This window comes from Chiloscyllium punctatum, chromosome 1 (genome assembly GCF_047496795.1).
Source record: "Chiloscyllium punctatum isolate Juve2018m chromosome 1, sChiPun1.3, whole genome shotgun sequence".
In the NCBI taxonomy this organism is placed as follows: domain Eukaryota; kingdom Metazoa; phylum Chordata; class Chondrichthyes; order Orectolobiformes; family Hemiscylliidae; genus Chiloscyllium; species Chiloscyllium punctatum.
The window spans coordinates 164,871,505-164,888,692 of record NC_092739.1 but is presented as its reverse complement, the minus strand read 5'-3'; the positions used below and the strand labels follow the sequence as shown (position 1 = coordinate 164,888,692).

The window sequence follows — 17,188 nt, the reverse complement described above, 5'->3', positions numbered from 1 at the left end:
GTTATTCAATTGCTATTTTCCTGAGATCCAAACCCACGCATTCACACCAACTACTCCAGCCCACAGCAAATCTGGTGAAAACATACTTAAGATAGTTGTCAATAAGAAAAAGCACAATTCTTTGTCAATTTCCTGTTGCTTTACTCAATGGAAAACACTAACTTCTAGTCATTTGGTCATATAGAACTTGAATATTGCTGAAAAAAGACATTTTGAAGCTTTTCGTCTTGCAATCATCAGAACCATTCACAAAAAACACACAATTTAAAGGAAAACCAGCATTTATACTAAATGAGGGGACAGTGTTGACTGGTCGTCAAGTGGGCTGTCATTATTAAAAAGCATCATCTGACGACTGCACTAATTAATGATGACTGACAGTTGACTGCAAAGCTTTGGACAAATTTTAAAAGTAGCAGCTTGACTACTTGGTCAAGGCGCTGACATTAGAAATGAAGTAGCAAATGGATGTTGTTTAAGTAAAAGCAAAATACTGTACACTCAGTAAAGAAACAAGTGTGAAAGAAACTCTGCAGGTCTGGCAGCATCTGTGAAGAGTGAAACAGTTAATGTTTTGAGCCTAGTATGAATCCTCTTCAGATCTGAATGACTGACACTGCACCTGTTCAGCTCTACAAAACAAGTGAATGTGCATATCCTTTCTGTCTGCCAAGAACAGGTCTTGTTCTTTGACCTATGTTGTGGTTCTGTTCGCCGAGCTGGGAATTTGTGTTGCAGATGTTTCGTCCCCTGTCTAGGTGACATCCTCAGTGCTTGGGAGCCTCCTGTGAAGCGCTTCTGTGATCTTTCCTCCGGCATTTATAGTGGTTTATCTCTGCCGCTTCCGGTTGTCAGTTCCAGCTGTCCGCTGCAGTGACTGGTATATTGGGTCCAGGTTGATGTGTTTGTTGATAGAATCTGTGGATGAGTGCTGTGCCTCTAGGAATTCCCTGGCTGTTCTCTGTTTGGCTTGTCCTATAATAGTAGTGTTGTCCCAGTTGAACTCATGTTGCTTGTCATCCGCGTGTGTGGCTACTTAGGATAGCTGGTCACGTCGTTTCGTGGCTAGTTGGTGTTAATGGATACGATCGTTAGCTGTCTTCCTGTTTGTCCTATGTAGTGTTTTATGCAGTCCTTGCATGGGATTTTGTACACTACTTGGTTTTGCTCATGCTGGGTATCGGGTCATTTGTCCTGGTGAGTTGCTGTCTGAGAGTGGCTATTGGTTTGTATGCTGTTGTGAGTCCTAGTGGTCATAGTAGTCTGGCTGTCAGTTCAGAAATGTTCTTGATGTATGGTAATGTGGCCACTCCTTTGGGTTGTGGCATGTCCTCTTTCCACTGTATTTCCCTTAGGCATCTGTTGATGAAATTGCGGGGGTATCCGTTTTTGGCAAATACATTGTAGAAGTGTCTAGGAATGGGAGTTGGTTGTCCTTTTATTCCTCTCCAGTGAATCGGAATCCTCTGAGTGTGGCGTTGAACTCCCATTCCTAGACGTGATAGTACAGAGAACACCGAACGGAGAATTCACCACAAAGGTATACAGGAAAGCCACACACACAGACCAAGTCCTAAACTACGAAAGCAACCACCACAACACACACAAAAGAAGTTGCATCAAGACACTGTTCAAAAGGGCCACAACACACTGCAGCACACCAGAACTGCAAAAAGAGGAAGAAGAACACCTCTCCAATGTATTCGCCAAAAACGGATACCCCCACAATATCATCAACAGATGCCTAAGAGAAAGACAATGGAATGAGGACATGCCACAACCCAAAGGACTAGCCACATTACCATACATCAATAACATTTCTGAACTGACAGCCAGACTACTGCGACCACTCGGACTCATAACAGCACACAAACCAACAGCCACTCTCAGACAACAACTTACCAGGACAAAGGACCCGATACCCAGCATGAGCAAAACCAACGTAGTGTACAACGTAGTGTTCTCCTGCTCCTTGGATGCTGCCTGACCTGCTGCGCTTTTCCAGCAACACATTTTCAGGTCTGATCTCCAGCATCTGCAGTCCTCACTTTCCCCTAGCGTACAAAATCCCATGCAAGGACTGCACAAAACACTACATAGGACAAACAGGAAGACAGCTAACGATCCATATCCATGAACACCAACTAGCCACGAAACGACACGACCAGCTACCCTTAGTAGCCACACACGCGAATGACAAGCAACATGAGTTCGACTGGGACAACATTACTATTATAGGACAAGCCAAACAGAGAACAGCCAGGGAATTCCTAGAGGCACGGCACTCATCCACAGATTCTATCAACAAACACATCAACCTGGACCCAATATACCAGCCACTGCAGCGGACAGCTGGAACTGACAACCAGAAGTGGCAGAGACAAACCACTATAAATGCCGGAGGAAAGATCACAGAAGCGCTTCACAGGAGGCTCCCAAGCACTGAGGATATCACCTAGACAGGGGAAGAAATGTCTGCAACACAAATTCCCAACTTGGCGAACAGAACCACAACAACGAGCACCCGAGCTACAAATCTTCTCACAAACTTTGAACTTTGACCTATATAGCTACCAGTACTCTCAAGTACACCATACTAAGTCCAACTGACAATCCTAATTTAGTCATCAGTGTAATTCTTCACACATATAATTATCCTGCAGTTGTCCAACTGCAGAAATGCATTTAATGTTGGGCGCTGTTGCAAGGTTTGCAAACACAAACTGACTTGACTGTGGTCAGTACCGTTGAGCCTGCTCCTTCATTTGATAAGGTCATGGCTGATCTTTTCATGGACTCAGCTCCACTTAGCCAGCCACTCAAAATAACCCTTAATTCCTTTACCTTAAAAATATTCAACAAGGTAGCCTCAACTGCTTTACTGGGCAAACAGTTCCACAAATTCACAACCCTTTGGGTGAAGAAGTTCCTCCTCAACGCAGTCCTAAATCTGTTCCCCCTTATTTTGAGGCAATGTCACAGCGTTCTAGTTTCACCCACCGGTGGAAACAATCTCCCTGCTTCTTTGTTATCTATTCCCTTCATAATTTTATATGTTTCTATAAGACTCCCTCCTCATTCTTCTAAATTCCAATGAGTATAATCGCAGTCTTCCCAATCTCTCTTCATAAACTAATCCTTTACACCCCAGAATTTCCCACCAAAATGTATCACCTTATAATTATCCAGATTAAATTCTACCCACCATCAATCTGCCATTTTACTAATTTATCCTTGTCTTCTTAAAATCTTTCATTATCTTCCCCATTATTTGTTAAACATGTTACTTGTTCTGTAACCACCCCCACCACCACCCCATTGCCCATTTTACCTTGACTGCTTCCTGCTCCTCCTGACTGGGTGTTGGTGATCTGATGGGGCTGATACTTCCTGTGGTCACATTCTTCAGTTTCTCAAGCCCGCTGCTTAATGTGCTGCCAATCCCTGACAGACCAGATTTCTTCTCTGTAATCTGCACTGTATTGCTGATTGGCTTCACGGGATGAGGGCTGGTAGGGAAAAAGAGAAAAGTAACTCAGGTGATATACTACCACAGAACAGGTTGAAAAACCCTCTTTATTTAAAACAAAAATTGATCACCTCAGAACAGTTGCTAGGTTACAGATCCTTATAATACCTTATTGTGACTCTGCAGGAAATGTCTGCAGACATCTCATAGCCCCCATTTTTTGAGAGGCCAAAGATATTTTGGCAATGTATTAAAAAAAAACCTTTTTTTGCTTTCTTTTCTACATACCGATTTGAAATAATTAGGGATTTGGTTGTTAGATCACATTAGAGTGTTGTGTATAGCTCTGGCCACCATAACCCTTCTCTTCTCCAAAGAAATTTTATTTGAAATGGCAGACATATGCCTTCCAAGGATGCTTACCAGGAAGATTGTTTTCTTAGGAGAAGAGGAGACTGGGGAAATTCATTTAAAGTGCATAAAAATATGAGGAATCTGCACATAAAGGGTAAAGTTTCAATAATCCTACCTGACAATAGGGATGCTCTCTCATTAGATAGAGAGAGTTAGATGACTGGTGGTGGTTTAACCCGGGGGGGTTCAGGAGAAGTGTACTTGATGGTCTTGCAGCCAGTGCAGGAATTGAACCCATGCTGTTGATAATGATCTGTACTACAGATCAGGCATCCAGCCAACTGACTTAACTAACCTACACATTGTCTACAGAGTAGGTAGGAAAGACCTTCTTCTCTTAGCAGAGAAGTAAACAACCAAGGAATGCAGATTTAAAGTATTTCATAGAAAGGTTAGAGGGTAGTTAAACAATGGAATTATTTCAGCACACAAGGCAGCCATTTGACACTGTACTTACACTGGTTTACAATGACAATTTAACCTAATGCTATTCCCTCACCTTCTCCCCATAACTCGGCACATTCTGCCTTTTCAGATTCTAACCCTCTTGAATGCCTTGATTGAACCCGGCTCCAACCATGCTTTCAGGCAGTGCATTTCAGATTATAACCATCCAGTGAGATTATTCCTTCTTTCACCAATTACCTTTAACCCTTTTTCCTCTTGCTCTCAATCCAGTCTTTCGCGGAAACCTTTCTCTTGATATTATCTGTCCAGACCCCTCATGATTTTGAGCAAATCTCCTGTCAACCTTATCTCTTCCAAAGAAAACAATCCCACTTTCTCTAATCTATCCACAAACTGAAGTTAGTCATCCCTGGAATGTTGTAACTCTTTTCTACATTGTAATGCTTCAATCTAATCTTCCCTCAGGTGAACTGAACACGTACCCCAGTTGAGGCCAAATGAGCAATGTGTTCACCTAGTGCGTTATGGAGGTCTGGAACTCTTGCCTGAAATGATGGGGGCAACAGAAAGCCTCATTGCAATTAAAAAGACTCTTGGATTTGGACTTAGTGCTGCAAGCTACTGGGCTACGCATCAAGAGCTGGAAGGTAGGAAAAGACCTGATATTTTGTTATTAGTCAGTATGACAACAATGGGCCAAATGGCCTTCTGTGCTGTAAATTGCTGTCTGATTAGTTAGCTAAGAAGAACTCATTTGTTCTCATGATGAAATCAAGTGTTCCATATATAATCTAAAATTAGATCTGAGCTGTTCAGAGGTGATGCAAGACAGTATTTCTTCACTAATAAGGTAATGGAAATCTGTTGATGCTGGAGCTCAAAGGAAACTTTCATAATGGAGTTTAATAATATCCTTAGCCCAAGTAAATGTCAAGATATATATATTCAGGGTGATTGATTGGAGTCGAGGTATAAATCAGACAGAACTTAAACAAATGAAGGAACAGGTTCTGGTGGCAAAATGGCCCATTTCCCATGTTCCTCATTTAGTTCCAACCACACAGCACATTCCATCTGTAGGAGTGTGTCACAAGGTACAGTAACTGTTGGTGAGTTACTTGATTGTTGAGGAATCATTGCAGACAAATACAATCCTGAGCTGCAGACACATGTTTCAGCAGAAGTCATTGAATAGGGAAAAGGGGCAGCCTGATTTGTCCCTTCTCTATTTCACAAACACAAAGGCTAAATGCTCATTAGCTAGGATTTTGTAGACAATATTGTGGTTTTGGTGGTGAGAGAAAGAGTGTTAATTCAGTTTAATGTTCCACTACTGAAGGCTTCAATAACTTCACAGCTAAATTAAGCTCTTTGAGCAGGCAGTATAGAGTTATAGCGTTGTATGGCACGGAAACAGACCTTTCAGTCTAACTAGTCCATGCTGACCAGATATCCTAAATTAATCTCGTCTCATTTGCTAGCACTTGGTTCATATCCCTCTAAACCCTTCCTATTCATATACCCATTCAGATGCCTTTTAAATGTTGTAATTGTACCCACCTCTACCACTTCCTCTGGCAGCTCAATCTATACACACACCACTTTCTGCATGAAAACGTTGCCCCTTAGGTGCCTTTTAAATCTTTCCCCTCTCAGCCTAAACCTATGCCCTCTAGTTCTGGACTCCCCCACCCCAGGGAAATGACCTTGTCTATTTATCCTATCCATGCCCCTCATGATTTTATAAACCTGTATAAGGTCACCCTACGGCCTCTGGCTCTCCAGAAAAAAAAACAGCCCCAGCCTGTTCAGCCTCTCCCTATATCTCCAACTCTGGCAACACCCTTGTAAATCTTTTCTGAACCCTTTCAAGTTTCACAACATCCTTCCTATAAGAGGGTGACCAGCATTGCACACAACATTCCAAAAGAACTCCTTTAGCAGCACAGACTAACTTTTCCCACTGCAGTTTCTCTTAACCTTTTTCTCCTCAGGTCCTAGGCTACATCAGAAAATGAAGTGCACCTCATTCATAGTGGAAGCCTAGATGGTAGCTGGAGCACGTCCGCTCTTTCCATTTCTGTATATTTGCTTTCTCTTTTTTTTCCCTCTTGGTGTTTCTTTTCTTCACTCCCAGTTTCAATGTGGACCCTGCGATGCATTCTCTTGGCCTGGCCTCACGGCAGCCCATGGTGGTTCCTCAGCCTGGTGTGGTGGTGTCTCAGTGCGTGAGTGGGTCCTGCCTGGGCATGTTCCGGTGGGCACAGGAGGAGTTTGGGGAGGTGACGGCATTGGCATCACGGCCCAATGTGGGAAGAATGAGTGATAGGAGGTCCCCTGGTACCTGTGGCTGTGGCATCGTGAACAGGCAACTGAGATCTCCCAGAGAGCAAGCTAAGCAGTGGACTCAAAGATTTTTGAATTTTTCACTTAATTTTTTTTGGTTTAAATTCAGAAGGGCTTTAAATGTTAACTATTCCTTATTTTTCTATTTATTCTATGAAGGTCATGCTTAAGTTTTTTTAAAACCGCTTTTTTTAAACCACTTTATACCCAGGTACCTTTGTGTCGTATGTTGACATTGGACACTTTTCACTGTACTCCTGTACTTGCACACACGTGAGAATAAAATCTAAATCCAGAAAAAAAAATCATTGAACAGTAATGCCACTCAGACTGGTCATAAGTATGGTGTATGAGACAGACCAGTCACTGGTCCTGGTTGGAGGAGAGTTGTCTTCTGACATTGAATAAATGGCATCGTTGATGTCAAATAGATGGTGGCTATCGACTTTGATTACAATTTCTTTCCAGACATAGAAATAACACATTTAGGAGTCAGCAGAACTGTCCTTTGTGTCTTCAAAGCAGGAGATTAAAGATCAAATTGAAACCAAAATTGTCCTTCTCACACCCCAGCACTCAAGCTGTCAAACCACAAACCTCAATGCCTAATTATACCGTCCTCTTTCTATGCAATACTGTACCAATTCAACTGTCTGTTCATTAGGTTTTGAGGTGTAATATAGTGTAAAGTACAACACCGTAATCCCAATATACTGCAAAGCTACAGTGCAGACGCTCATCCACTTCGCATTTTAGAGGTGGGGTCAGTATTGTTGATAACTAAAATAAACAGTTGCTTCAGTTTCATTTCAAGACAAACATAAACATTATGTTGTCAGTTCAAGTCCTTTTTGGTACCCCAGTACATAATCCAGGCTGGCATCTGAATGCAATACTGAGACAGTGCTGCAATGCCAAATTTCAATAAGGTATTAAACACACATTCCCCCTTCTACCCACTAGCAGAATCACAGTCGTTACTGTGCGGTAAGAGGTCATTCTGCCCATCAGTCTGCACCAGCCCTCTGAAAAGCATTCGACCCAGACTCAGCCCCCAACTCTATCCCCGTAATCCTGCACTTATCTTGGCTAACCCATTTAGCGTGTACATCCCTAGACACTATGGGCAATTTAGCATGGCCAATCCACCTAAGCTGCACCATCTTTGGACTGTGGGGAGAAACCAGATAATCTGGAGGAAGCCCATGCAGACATGGGGAGAAGGTGCATGGTCTGGTAGGATTATGGCAACTTTATCACGCAAGGATGTGTCATCACACCAACACTTTTCTCCACCATCCTCACTGCAACACTCTAGCCACCTCCATGAAGTTTCTCACCAGAGTGGAGTTTCAGTACAGACAACTGGGAAATGGCTGAAATTTTTTAAAAATTAATTCATTGGCTTTAAAAAAAATATCGTTCATGGGATGAGGGATTTTGGTTAGGCCAGCATTTATTGCCCATCCTTGTCCAGAAGTCAGTTAAGTGTCAACCACATTGCTGTGGGGCTGGAGTCACATGTAGGCCAGACCAGGTAGGGATGGCAATTTTCTTCCTTCAAGAACATTAATGAACCAGATGGGTTTATCCAATACTCAACAACAGATTCCTGGTCATTATTAGGCTCTCAGTTCCAGACTTCTATTGAATTCAAATTCCATCATCTGCCATGGCAGGATTTGAACCCACATCCTCAGAATATTACCTGGGTTTCTGGATTAACAGTCCAGCAATAATACCACCGGGCCATTGCCTCCCATGTGGAGGTTACTGACTGGCCAGCATTTATTGACCATTCCTAATTGCCAAGAGAGCAGTTAAATGTCAACCACATCGCTGTGGTTCTGGAGTACTTGTAGACCAGACCAGGTAAGGACAGTAGTTGCCTAAAGGACATTAGTGAACCAGATGAGTTTTTCTGACAATCAACAATCATTTCATGATCATTAGATACTTAATTCCAGATTTTTATTGAATTCAAATTCAACGATCTGCCATACCTGGATTTGAAATAAAGTCTCCATAACATTACCTGAGTCTCTGGATTCATTATCTAGCAATAATACTAATTGTTATCACATGTCCCATGGTCCTGGGCATCACCGAGCAAGTTATTGCTGAGCAAGTGCTGCTTGATAGCACTGTTGATGACATCTTCCATCACTTAACAGTAGAGTGTTGTATTGGTAATTGGCTGGGTTGGATTTGTCCTGCAACTTTCATACAACATACCTGGGCAATTTTCCACACTAGTCAGGTGGATGCCAATGTCACATGGAAAAAGAGCTGAATTCCAAAGGTGAGGTGAGAGCAATCACCTCACACATCAAGACTGCCCCTAACTGTGTGGTATCAAGGAGTGCCAGCAAAACTGGAATCATTGAGAATTGACAGAAAACTCTATCCTGGCTACAGCCATATGGGAAGACAGCCAAGGCTCCAGGACATCTGTGCAGGAGTTCTTCAGGTTAGATTACAGCTTTCTAACCAACCTGAACAGAGACATTGCCACCTTTGGAGAAGGTGGGACTTAAACCCAGGTCTTCTGGGTCAGAGATAGGGAAACTACCACTGCAATACAACAGCCCCAGTTCCCCTGAGCAACATCCCAGGCCCATCCATCCTCGGCTACTCCACCATGACCCTCTCTCTACCACAAGGTTAGAAGTGGGGATTTATCAGCACCATTCCTCAAATGCTAAAGTAGTACATGCCCAAACTCAGCAAGGCCTTGCTCAAAATTTCCTTTTCAAGCTGCACTATTAAGATATAGATAGCACATTTGCATGTGCTCAAACTCAGCAACTAAAAGATTAACCAAATAAGCTTTTTCTGACATTCGGCAATTCCAGAATTTTACTGAATTCAAATTCCACCATTTGCTGTGACAGGATTTGAACCTGGGTCCCCAGAACATTATCTGGGTTTCTGCATTAACAGTTCAGCGATATTACTACTATGTCATTGCCTCCTCTAAATCTCAGGATAAGAGATTGCACATTTAAGACAGCAACAAGGAAGAATCGCTTTTCTCAGATGTTAGTGAACCTGTAAAATTCTTTACCACAGAGGGCTATCAAAACTGAGTTATCAAGTATATTCAGGGCTGAGATAGTTTTTTAAATCAATATAAAGTCGGAGGTATGGGAGAAAAGTGGGAAAATGGAGTTGAAGATTATCAGAGTGGCGCAGCAGACTTGGTCATCTGAATGTCGTACATCTGCTCGTATGTCTTATGACAGTAATGTTACCAGTTGTTCTGTTTGTACCACAGAAATGGGCAATGTACAGCAGACACCTCAAATCCCTTGAGAAATATCACCAGTGATGTCTTTGCAAAAGTCAAGCTGTAGTTAGCAGGATGAATTTGAGTCATTTATTGTCATGTGTATTCAATATAAAATACAATGAAAAGTGTGTACTGTTGCCATGCATAGGTGCCATTTTCATTAACTTAAAATAAAAAAAAGATCATTTAAACAGAATCCAATTTTTCCTTCTCCACTCCTACAGTTTCACTCTGGGTTACATCCACACCGGGGCTGACTACACACACATTTACCATGGCAGAATTTGAACTTAGGTCCCCAGAAAATTATCTTGGTCTCTGGGTCAACGGTTCAGTGAGAGTCCCAGTTCCAGGCTTCATAGGTTGGCCGACTCTGTAGCCACACTGCTTCTGAAGACACCGCTACCACTCCGGAACCCATCAAAACCGCCTTCCTACTGAAGAGCTCTCTTTATCAGGTTGATTTGAGCATAAATTTTTAACAAACTGAGAAAAGAAGGGGGAGTAAAGGAAAAAGACGACAAAGAGGACATGCATGGACATAGGAATCTCTCACCCACGTTTGTCTGAATTTGAGAAGAAGAATCCATAAAAGTGTCAACCATATTAAGCACCTCTGACAGGTTCAGATGGAGGCCCAAGTGCAATCAGTGGAAGGAGCATACTAACCACTGGCTTCAGGAAACAGCCCCTGTGGACTGTTCCATCACCACAGGACCTGTAACTCTGGAGTGGAGTTTGTCATTCTTGATCCTGAGGGACTGCAGGGACGTCTGATAAATGTTGGCCTAGCCAGCAACACCCAATCCCATTAATGAATAAGAGCTGAGTACCCTCTGTCTTCTATGGGTTAGACAACTCTGTATCCAGATAGCCAGATTTCCCTGTATCCCATGCCGCCTTACTTTCTGCTTGAGCCTACCATGGGAATTCTTATCAAACGCCTTGCTAAAATCCATGCTATACCACATCCACTGCTCTACCTTCAAAGTGTTTTGTCACATTCTCAAAGAATTTAATAAGATTTGTGAGGCATGATCTGCCCCTCACAAAGCCATACTATCTCTAATGAAACTATGGTTTTCCAAGTAATCATAAATCCTGTCTCTCAGAAATCTCCAATATTTTGCCCACCACTGACTTAAGACTGACTGGTCTATAATTCCTTGGATTATCCCTATTCTGTTTCTTGAACAAGGGAATAACATTTGCCACCCTCCAATCATCTGGCACTACTCCAGTGGACAGTGAGGATGCAAAGATAATTGCCAAAGGTGCAGCAATCTCTTCCCTCACTTCCTGTAGTAACCTCGGGTATATCACGTCTGGCCCGGGGGATTTATCTACCTTCTGTTTTTCAAATCTTTCAGTACATTCTCCTTCTTAACATCAAAATGTTCGAGCATATCAGTCTGTTTCTTGCTGTCCTCAGAAATGTCAAGGTTCCTCTCAGTAGTGAATACTAAAGCAAAGTATTCATTAAGGACCTCACCTACATTCTCTGACTCCAGGTGCAAGTTCTCTCCACTATCCCTGATCGACCTACCCTCACTCTGGCCATCCTCTTGTTCCTCATGTAAGTGTAGATGCCTTAGGGTTTTCTTTAATCCTACTCGCTAAAGTTTCTTCATGCCCCCTTCTAGCTCTTCCAAGTCCACTCTTCAGTTCCTTCTGGACTACCTTGTAACCCTCTAAAGCTCTGTCTGATCCTTGCCTCCTCAACCTTAAGTAAGCTTCATCTTTCTCTTTACTGGATGTTCCACATCCCTTGTCACCCAAGGTTCTTTCATTCTACCATCCCTTCCTTGCCTCAGTGGGAAAAACCTGTCCAGCACGATCAGCAAGTACTTCCGAAACAACCTCCACATTTCTGTCATGTATCTCCCTGACAATATCTGTTCCCAATAGAGACATACAAGATAATCAGAGTATTAGATAGGGTAGACAGTGAAAGTCTTTTTCCTAGGATGATGACGTCAGCTTGTACAAGGGGGCATAATTACAAATTGAGGAGTGATAGATTTAAGACAAATGTCAGAGGCAGGTTCTTTACTCAGAGAGTGGTAAGGGCGTGGAATGCCCTGCCTGTCAATGTAGTTAACTCATACACATTAGGGAGATTTAAACAATCCTTGGATAAGCACATGGATGATGATGGGATAGTGTAGGGGGAAGAGCTGAGAATAGTTCATGGGTCAGCGCAACATCGAAGGCAGAAGGGCCTGTTCTGCGCTGTGTTGTTGTATGTTCTAATTTATGCTCCACAGTTCCTGCCTAATAGCATTGTAATTCCTCCTCCCCCAATTAAATACTTTCTCATATTGTCTGTTTGTATCCCCTTCCATGAGAAAAGGTCAGGGAGTTTCAGTGATCACTATCACCAAAATGTTTTCCTACTGAGAGGTCGTTCGTTGTCAGGAAACAAAATCAATATGGCCTCCCCTCTAGTCAGCCTACCACCATATCGAGTCAGAAACCCTTCCTGGACACACTTGGCAAAAACTGCTTCATCCAAACTATTTGAACTAAGGAGGTTCCAGTCAATATTAGGTAAGTTAAGGTCACCCATGACAACAACCCTGTTCCTTCTGCACATTTCCAAAATCTGTCTCTCAATCTCTGTTGCTATTGGGGGTCTCTAGAAAACTCCCAATAAAGTGACTGCTCCTTTCCTGTTTCTGACTTCCACCCAGACTGACTCTGTAGACAGACCCTCCTTGACAACCTTCCTTTCTGCAGCTGTGATACTATCCCTGATTAACAATGCCACTCCTCCACTTCTTTTACCTCCCCCTCTATTCCTTTCAAAACTTCTAAACCCTGGAATATCCAGCAACCATTTCTGCCCCTGTGATATCCAAGTCTCTATAATGGCCATAACATTAAATTTCCAAGTACTGATCCATGCTCTACGTTTGTCACTCTTATTCCTGACACTTCTTCCATTAAAATAGACACACTTCAACCTATCACACTGATTGCACCTTTGCCCTATTCCATGCTGTATCTTCCAAATAGCCTCCAACCTCCCAGGCTGAGGACTCTCGAACACAATGCCAACATTTACTTCGAAGCCACAGCCTCAGTACAAATACAATTATCTTTGGATCATGTGAGATGAAGAAAGGTTTTGAGCTTTGAACTTCCCTGTTCAACAACAGCCCTGCCTCTTCAAACTGAACTGTACTGGTTCATTTGCTGATCCATGAGGACTGAGTTATCTCAGTCTAGTTATCAGCATATGGACCTCAACGATTCTGGGGCAAGAGGAACGAGTGAGGAAAAGAAATAAAACGGCTATGAATTTCTGCTCCTCATTACTGTTCTATTTCAAAATGCACATTTGTGGGCTTTTTGTATATTCACTCACAGGATTTGGGTGTCTCTGGTTAGGCCAGCATTTATTGCCCATCCCCAATTGCCGAGAGGGCACTTAATAGTCAACCTCATTGCTGCTGTTCTGAAGTCACATGTAGGCCAGACCAGGTGAGGATAGCAGTTTCCTTCCCTAAAGATTAGTGACCCAGATGGGTTTTCCCAACAATTGACAATGATTTCATGGTCATCATCAGATCCTTAATTCCAGATATTCTTCATATAGAATATCTGGAATTAAGATATTCTGACTCCAGAACATTAGCTGACTTTCTGGATTAATAGTCTAACAATAATATCACGAGGCCATTCCCTCTCCAGTTGGACTATAATGTGCTGTTTGCCCTCAAGGCTTAAAATTGATGGCAGAGTTCAAATTTGAAGAATGGTGAAGAGCTGAAGGCCAGTGACTTGCCATCGAATCATACAGAGCATCTAGACTGGTACAGCACAGGTGGCAGTCATTCGGCTCATTTGTGCCTACAGAGTTCATTGAAAGAGATCTCCAGTTAATATGGGTTTGGGGTCAAAGTTAGGGGGAATGTTGGACAATTTTGACAATTTCCTGATCACAAAATACTCAAATGTACGGAAATTATTCAAAGGAAAAACATTGCGAACATAAACATTCTCAGAAAACTTAATTACTCTTTCCGCCATGCTCACCTGATTCTCTGCTGAGGTGAAGGCATCTCAGCTGGCTGTGTCTCCCGGGGCAAAACCGTAAGCGGCGTCACCTTCGAACCACTGGACTGCAGCGAGTGATGGGGGGTGACCGCTGGCTGTGTGGTCTCTGACGGGGGAATAACATTCGAAGGGAAGAAGATGGGAGAGGGGAGATTGGGTACTCTAGAGTTAGTTACAGCCACAGGATAAGGGGTAGAGAAGGCCAAAGGCTTGTTACTTGGTGGAGGATGGGCCAGCGGTGCCCTAGTAAAATTAGTGACTGGAAGGGCATGCGGTGCAGCCTTTAAATGAAGTTCTTTAAAGCTCAGTCCTCCCTCAAAGGAGGAGTCACAGGCAGCAGAGTAGCCATGGGGTGCGGACAAAGAGCGATCCTCAGTCACTGGCCTACCGTTGCTGATAGACTGGAGGTCAACATTCTGGGCAGAAGGCTCGCTTTTATAGGCCATACCATTGGCTTTTTCTGAAATCTGCCCCCAGTCAGATCGTACAGTCAAAGATGGACAAAGATCAGGTGGAGAATGCTCAGCCAACTTGGCTTCTTCTCCTCTGGCTTGCTGTTCCATTTCTGCCCCAAGTGTCACAGGCACGCAGGATGGGGAAGGCCTGACCCCAACACTCTGACACACAGTCTTGCTGGTTCGGCCATTCTGAGTTTCTACTTCCACGTTCCCAATTAGCGTCTGCTCAGGATTTGTCAGTGTGGAAGCCCCCCTACTCTTTCCAGCTGCTTCACTCATTTCAGACTTCAGCTCTCCAGAGAACTCAATATCATTCCCCAATGACATTGTGCACTTGGACAAGATAGGACTGGATTTGTGCGGCAGTTCCTCAACGGCTGATATGAACTCCAGCTCTGAGTGGTCAGTCTGATCAGGCAAGAACAAGCTGGCCTCCTCTTTCAGAAATGCATTGCAACTCTTCTGGACTGGTGGTGGTTTCTCCTCTACCGGTGAGATGGCCTCTAGTGAGTTCACTGCAGCAGTTGTTTTCAACAAACTGGGTTGTAATTTAACAGGTAGCTTAGCCTGGTGGACTTCAATTAGCCCCAAAGAAAGAGGTTGGTGGAAATCATCCAATTTGTTTGAATTCCCATCATCAATCAATGTGTTTATTCCCTCCACTGAGAGCGCAGAAAGACAGGTCTTATAGTGCTCAACCCCTGTCCTCTCATTTGCACTCAACTCAACGGTCCCATAAGAGGCTTCTCCCTTAGTTACCACATCATTTGATGGTCTAATATTATCCACAAGCTCCTTAGCGGCAGACTCTGCAGCAATAAAATCAGTCCGATCAGGATTTACCTCATCAACAGCTGGGCATGAGACCACAAGAGAGGCCTTTTGTTCAAACCTTTGATTTGACTGTCGCTCCGCTAAATTTACAGACTGCGCTGAACTTTCTGGAAGGTCAAATGGCATCTCCTTTTCTCTTTCCTGTTCCTTCATCAAGTGGACCATCTCTTCCAAACCCAGATTGGTGCAAATAAGTGATCTGGGTGGTTTGGGAGGTGGAGGCCCAATCTGTATAAATTCAGTGTCCGATTTGACGAGGAATTCAGACCTCTCTTTTTCAGCTTCAGTGGTCGCTGGGCTCCCGTCTGCATCCTCACAGGGAATGTCTACATTCTGGAATTTGTGCTCCACTGTGAGAACACATTGACCATTTTTAGAGTACTGTTTGTCATCTTTGCCAAAGAAACCTTGGGAACTGAATGGACAAACATTACCTTGGATATTATCCTCACCATCTTGGAATAAAGGCACAATGTTGGCTTTCCTATTTTTGGCTCGTGTTGTCCCATCACTCTCATCTGTAGTGACCTCTGGTGCATATACCGATAATGGAGAACTTCCAACATGCTGACAACTCTCCGAGTGTTTGGCAGTGTCTCTTGGGTTTCTGTCACTTTCCTTCAGTGCTGACAGTTTCTCCACATTATGATTGTTTGTAATCTTTTCTTGGTGTATGACACTAGACTCACAGACAGTGTTTGATTCAAGCTCAGTTTTCAGTTCTGGTACAAAAGCATGTCTTTCTTTGTTAAGGGCAGCATTTTGAATCATTGGAGATGAGCTACCACCTTCCACCATGGATGGCAGCTCAATGGACGGCGAAAGGGTAGTGTCCTGTAGTGAGCAAGTTCTAATATCTAAGGGTTTTGCATTGTCTGTAGTGGTTCCTTTCAGCATTATATTGGAAGATGCATCATTCTTGGGTTTTGAGTTGGCCTGCTGTCCAGAGATGTTCTTCGAAGTGCTGCCACTTGAATTATTGACATGGATTGATGTGGTAGTTGGAGTTGGAACCGAAGGATTCGTATCTACAGTCTTGTGATCAACTGCTGGAACGAACATGGAGGAACATTCAGCTTCTCCCTGATATACCGTTTTCATTTGTTTGGTTTTGAAAGGGGCAGTGTCTTTCAAATCTACCGCTGATAGGACGCTTGTTTGGGCTAACGGTGCATGCATTACTTCACCTTTAACCTCAGCATCAGGTGGCAGTACAGGGAAGACAGCTGACCACATGGCTGAATCTGAGTTGACCAATGGATCCGAAGTCTCTAGCCTTTGGAAGGAGCTTGTACTTTCTCTGGTCATTGTAGAAGCTGGGGCAGGAAGTGGGCTGGCAGCAACTTCTTCGTTGGCAATAGATTTTGCCAAGTCAAACAAACCGCTTTCACTGGAATCGGCTGTACTTGAGGAGGGAACTGACACATCAGGTACACCTTGAGACTCAAAGTTTAAACTAGAGAAACAGGATGTGAATGGAGGAGACTTTAATATCTGATCAGCTAAGAGATCCTCAAAGAAAGGGTTACTCTGTAGGGCATTGAAGAAAGGATTGGTAGTTGGCTTTGAGGATGACACAGGGGCTTCCTCAGCAGTTGTGAAAAGGTTAGTGTTAGTTGCGCAATCTGGTGAGCCAGGATTGGTCGAAGTATGAAGAGAATGACGAAGAAGAGGCGGAGGAGGAACTGGAAGAGGAGGATGCAATGGTAAGCAAGGAAAGAACGAGGGAGCATTTGAATTGGTTTCTACCATAGGAGACACTTCCAGGCTGTAGAGGGAAGACAGAATGTTCCTCCTGGTTAGTGCTACGTCAGGGCTAAACATAGTAATCTTATATTTTAACCTGTCTTTCTGGACAGTCATAATGTCTGATCTTATTCAAGTAATTTTTGTTCAACTTTGTGC

The 17,188-nt window shown here is 43.3% G+C and overlaps 1 protein-coding gene and 1 long non-coding RNA gene across 4 annotated transcripts in view; one reads left to right on the top strand and one right to left on the bottom strand.

The window, feature by feature from the left end:
- The window catches only part of LOC140481577 (uncharacterized), a 132,346-nt gene that overhangs the window by 4,165 nt on the left and 110,993 nt on the right, over positions 1–17,188 (bottom strand). The window contains 2 exon segments of the mRNA XM_072578007.1: positions 3,332–3,509; positions 13,971–17,051. Of these exon segments, the coding sequence (XP_072434108.1) occupies positions 3,332–3,509; positions 13,971–17,051 (3,259 nt within the window).
- Positions 1–17,188, top strand: part of LOC140481587 (uncharacterized) — a 39,679-nt gene that overhangs the window by 6,035 nt on the left and 16,456 nt on the right. For 2 of the 3 annotated variants that reach the window (XR_011961562.1, XR_011961564.1), the window contains exon 2: positions 4,757–4,938. This is a non-coding gene — a long non-coding RNA (uncharacterized lncRNA). Of the gene's footprint in view, positions 1–4,756; positions 4,939–6,848; positions 7,364–17,188 lie in introns of those variants that run through there. The other variant, XR_011961561.1, reaches the window with a different exon arrangement.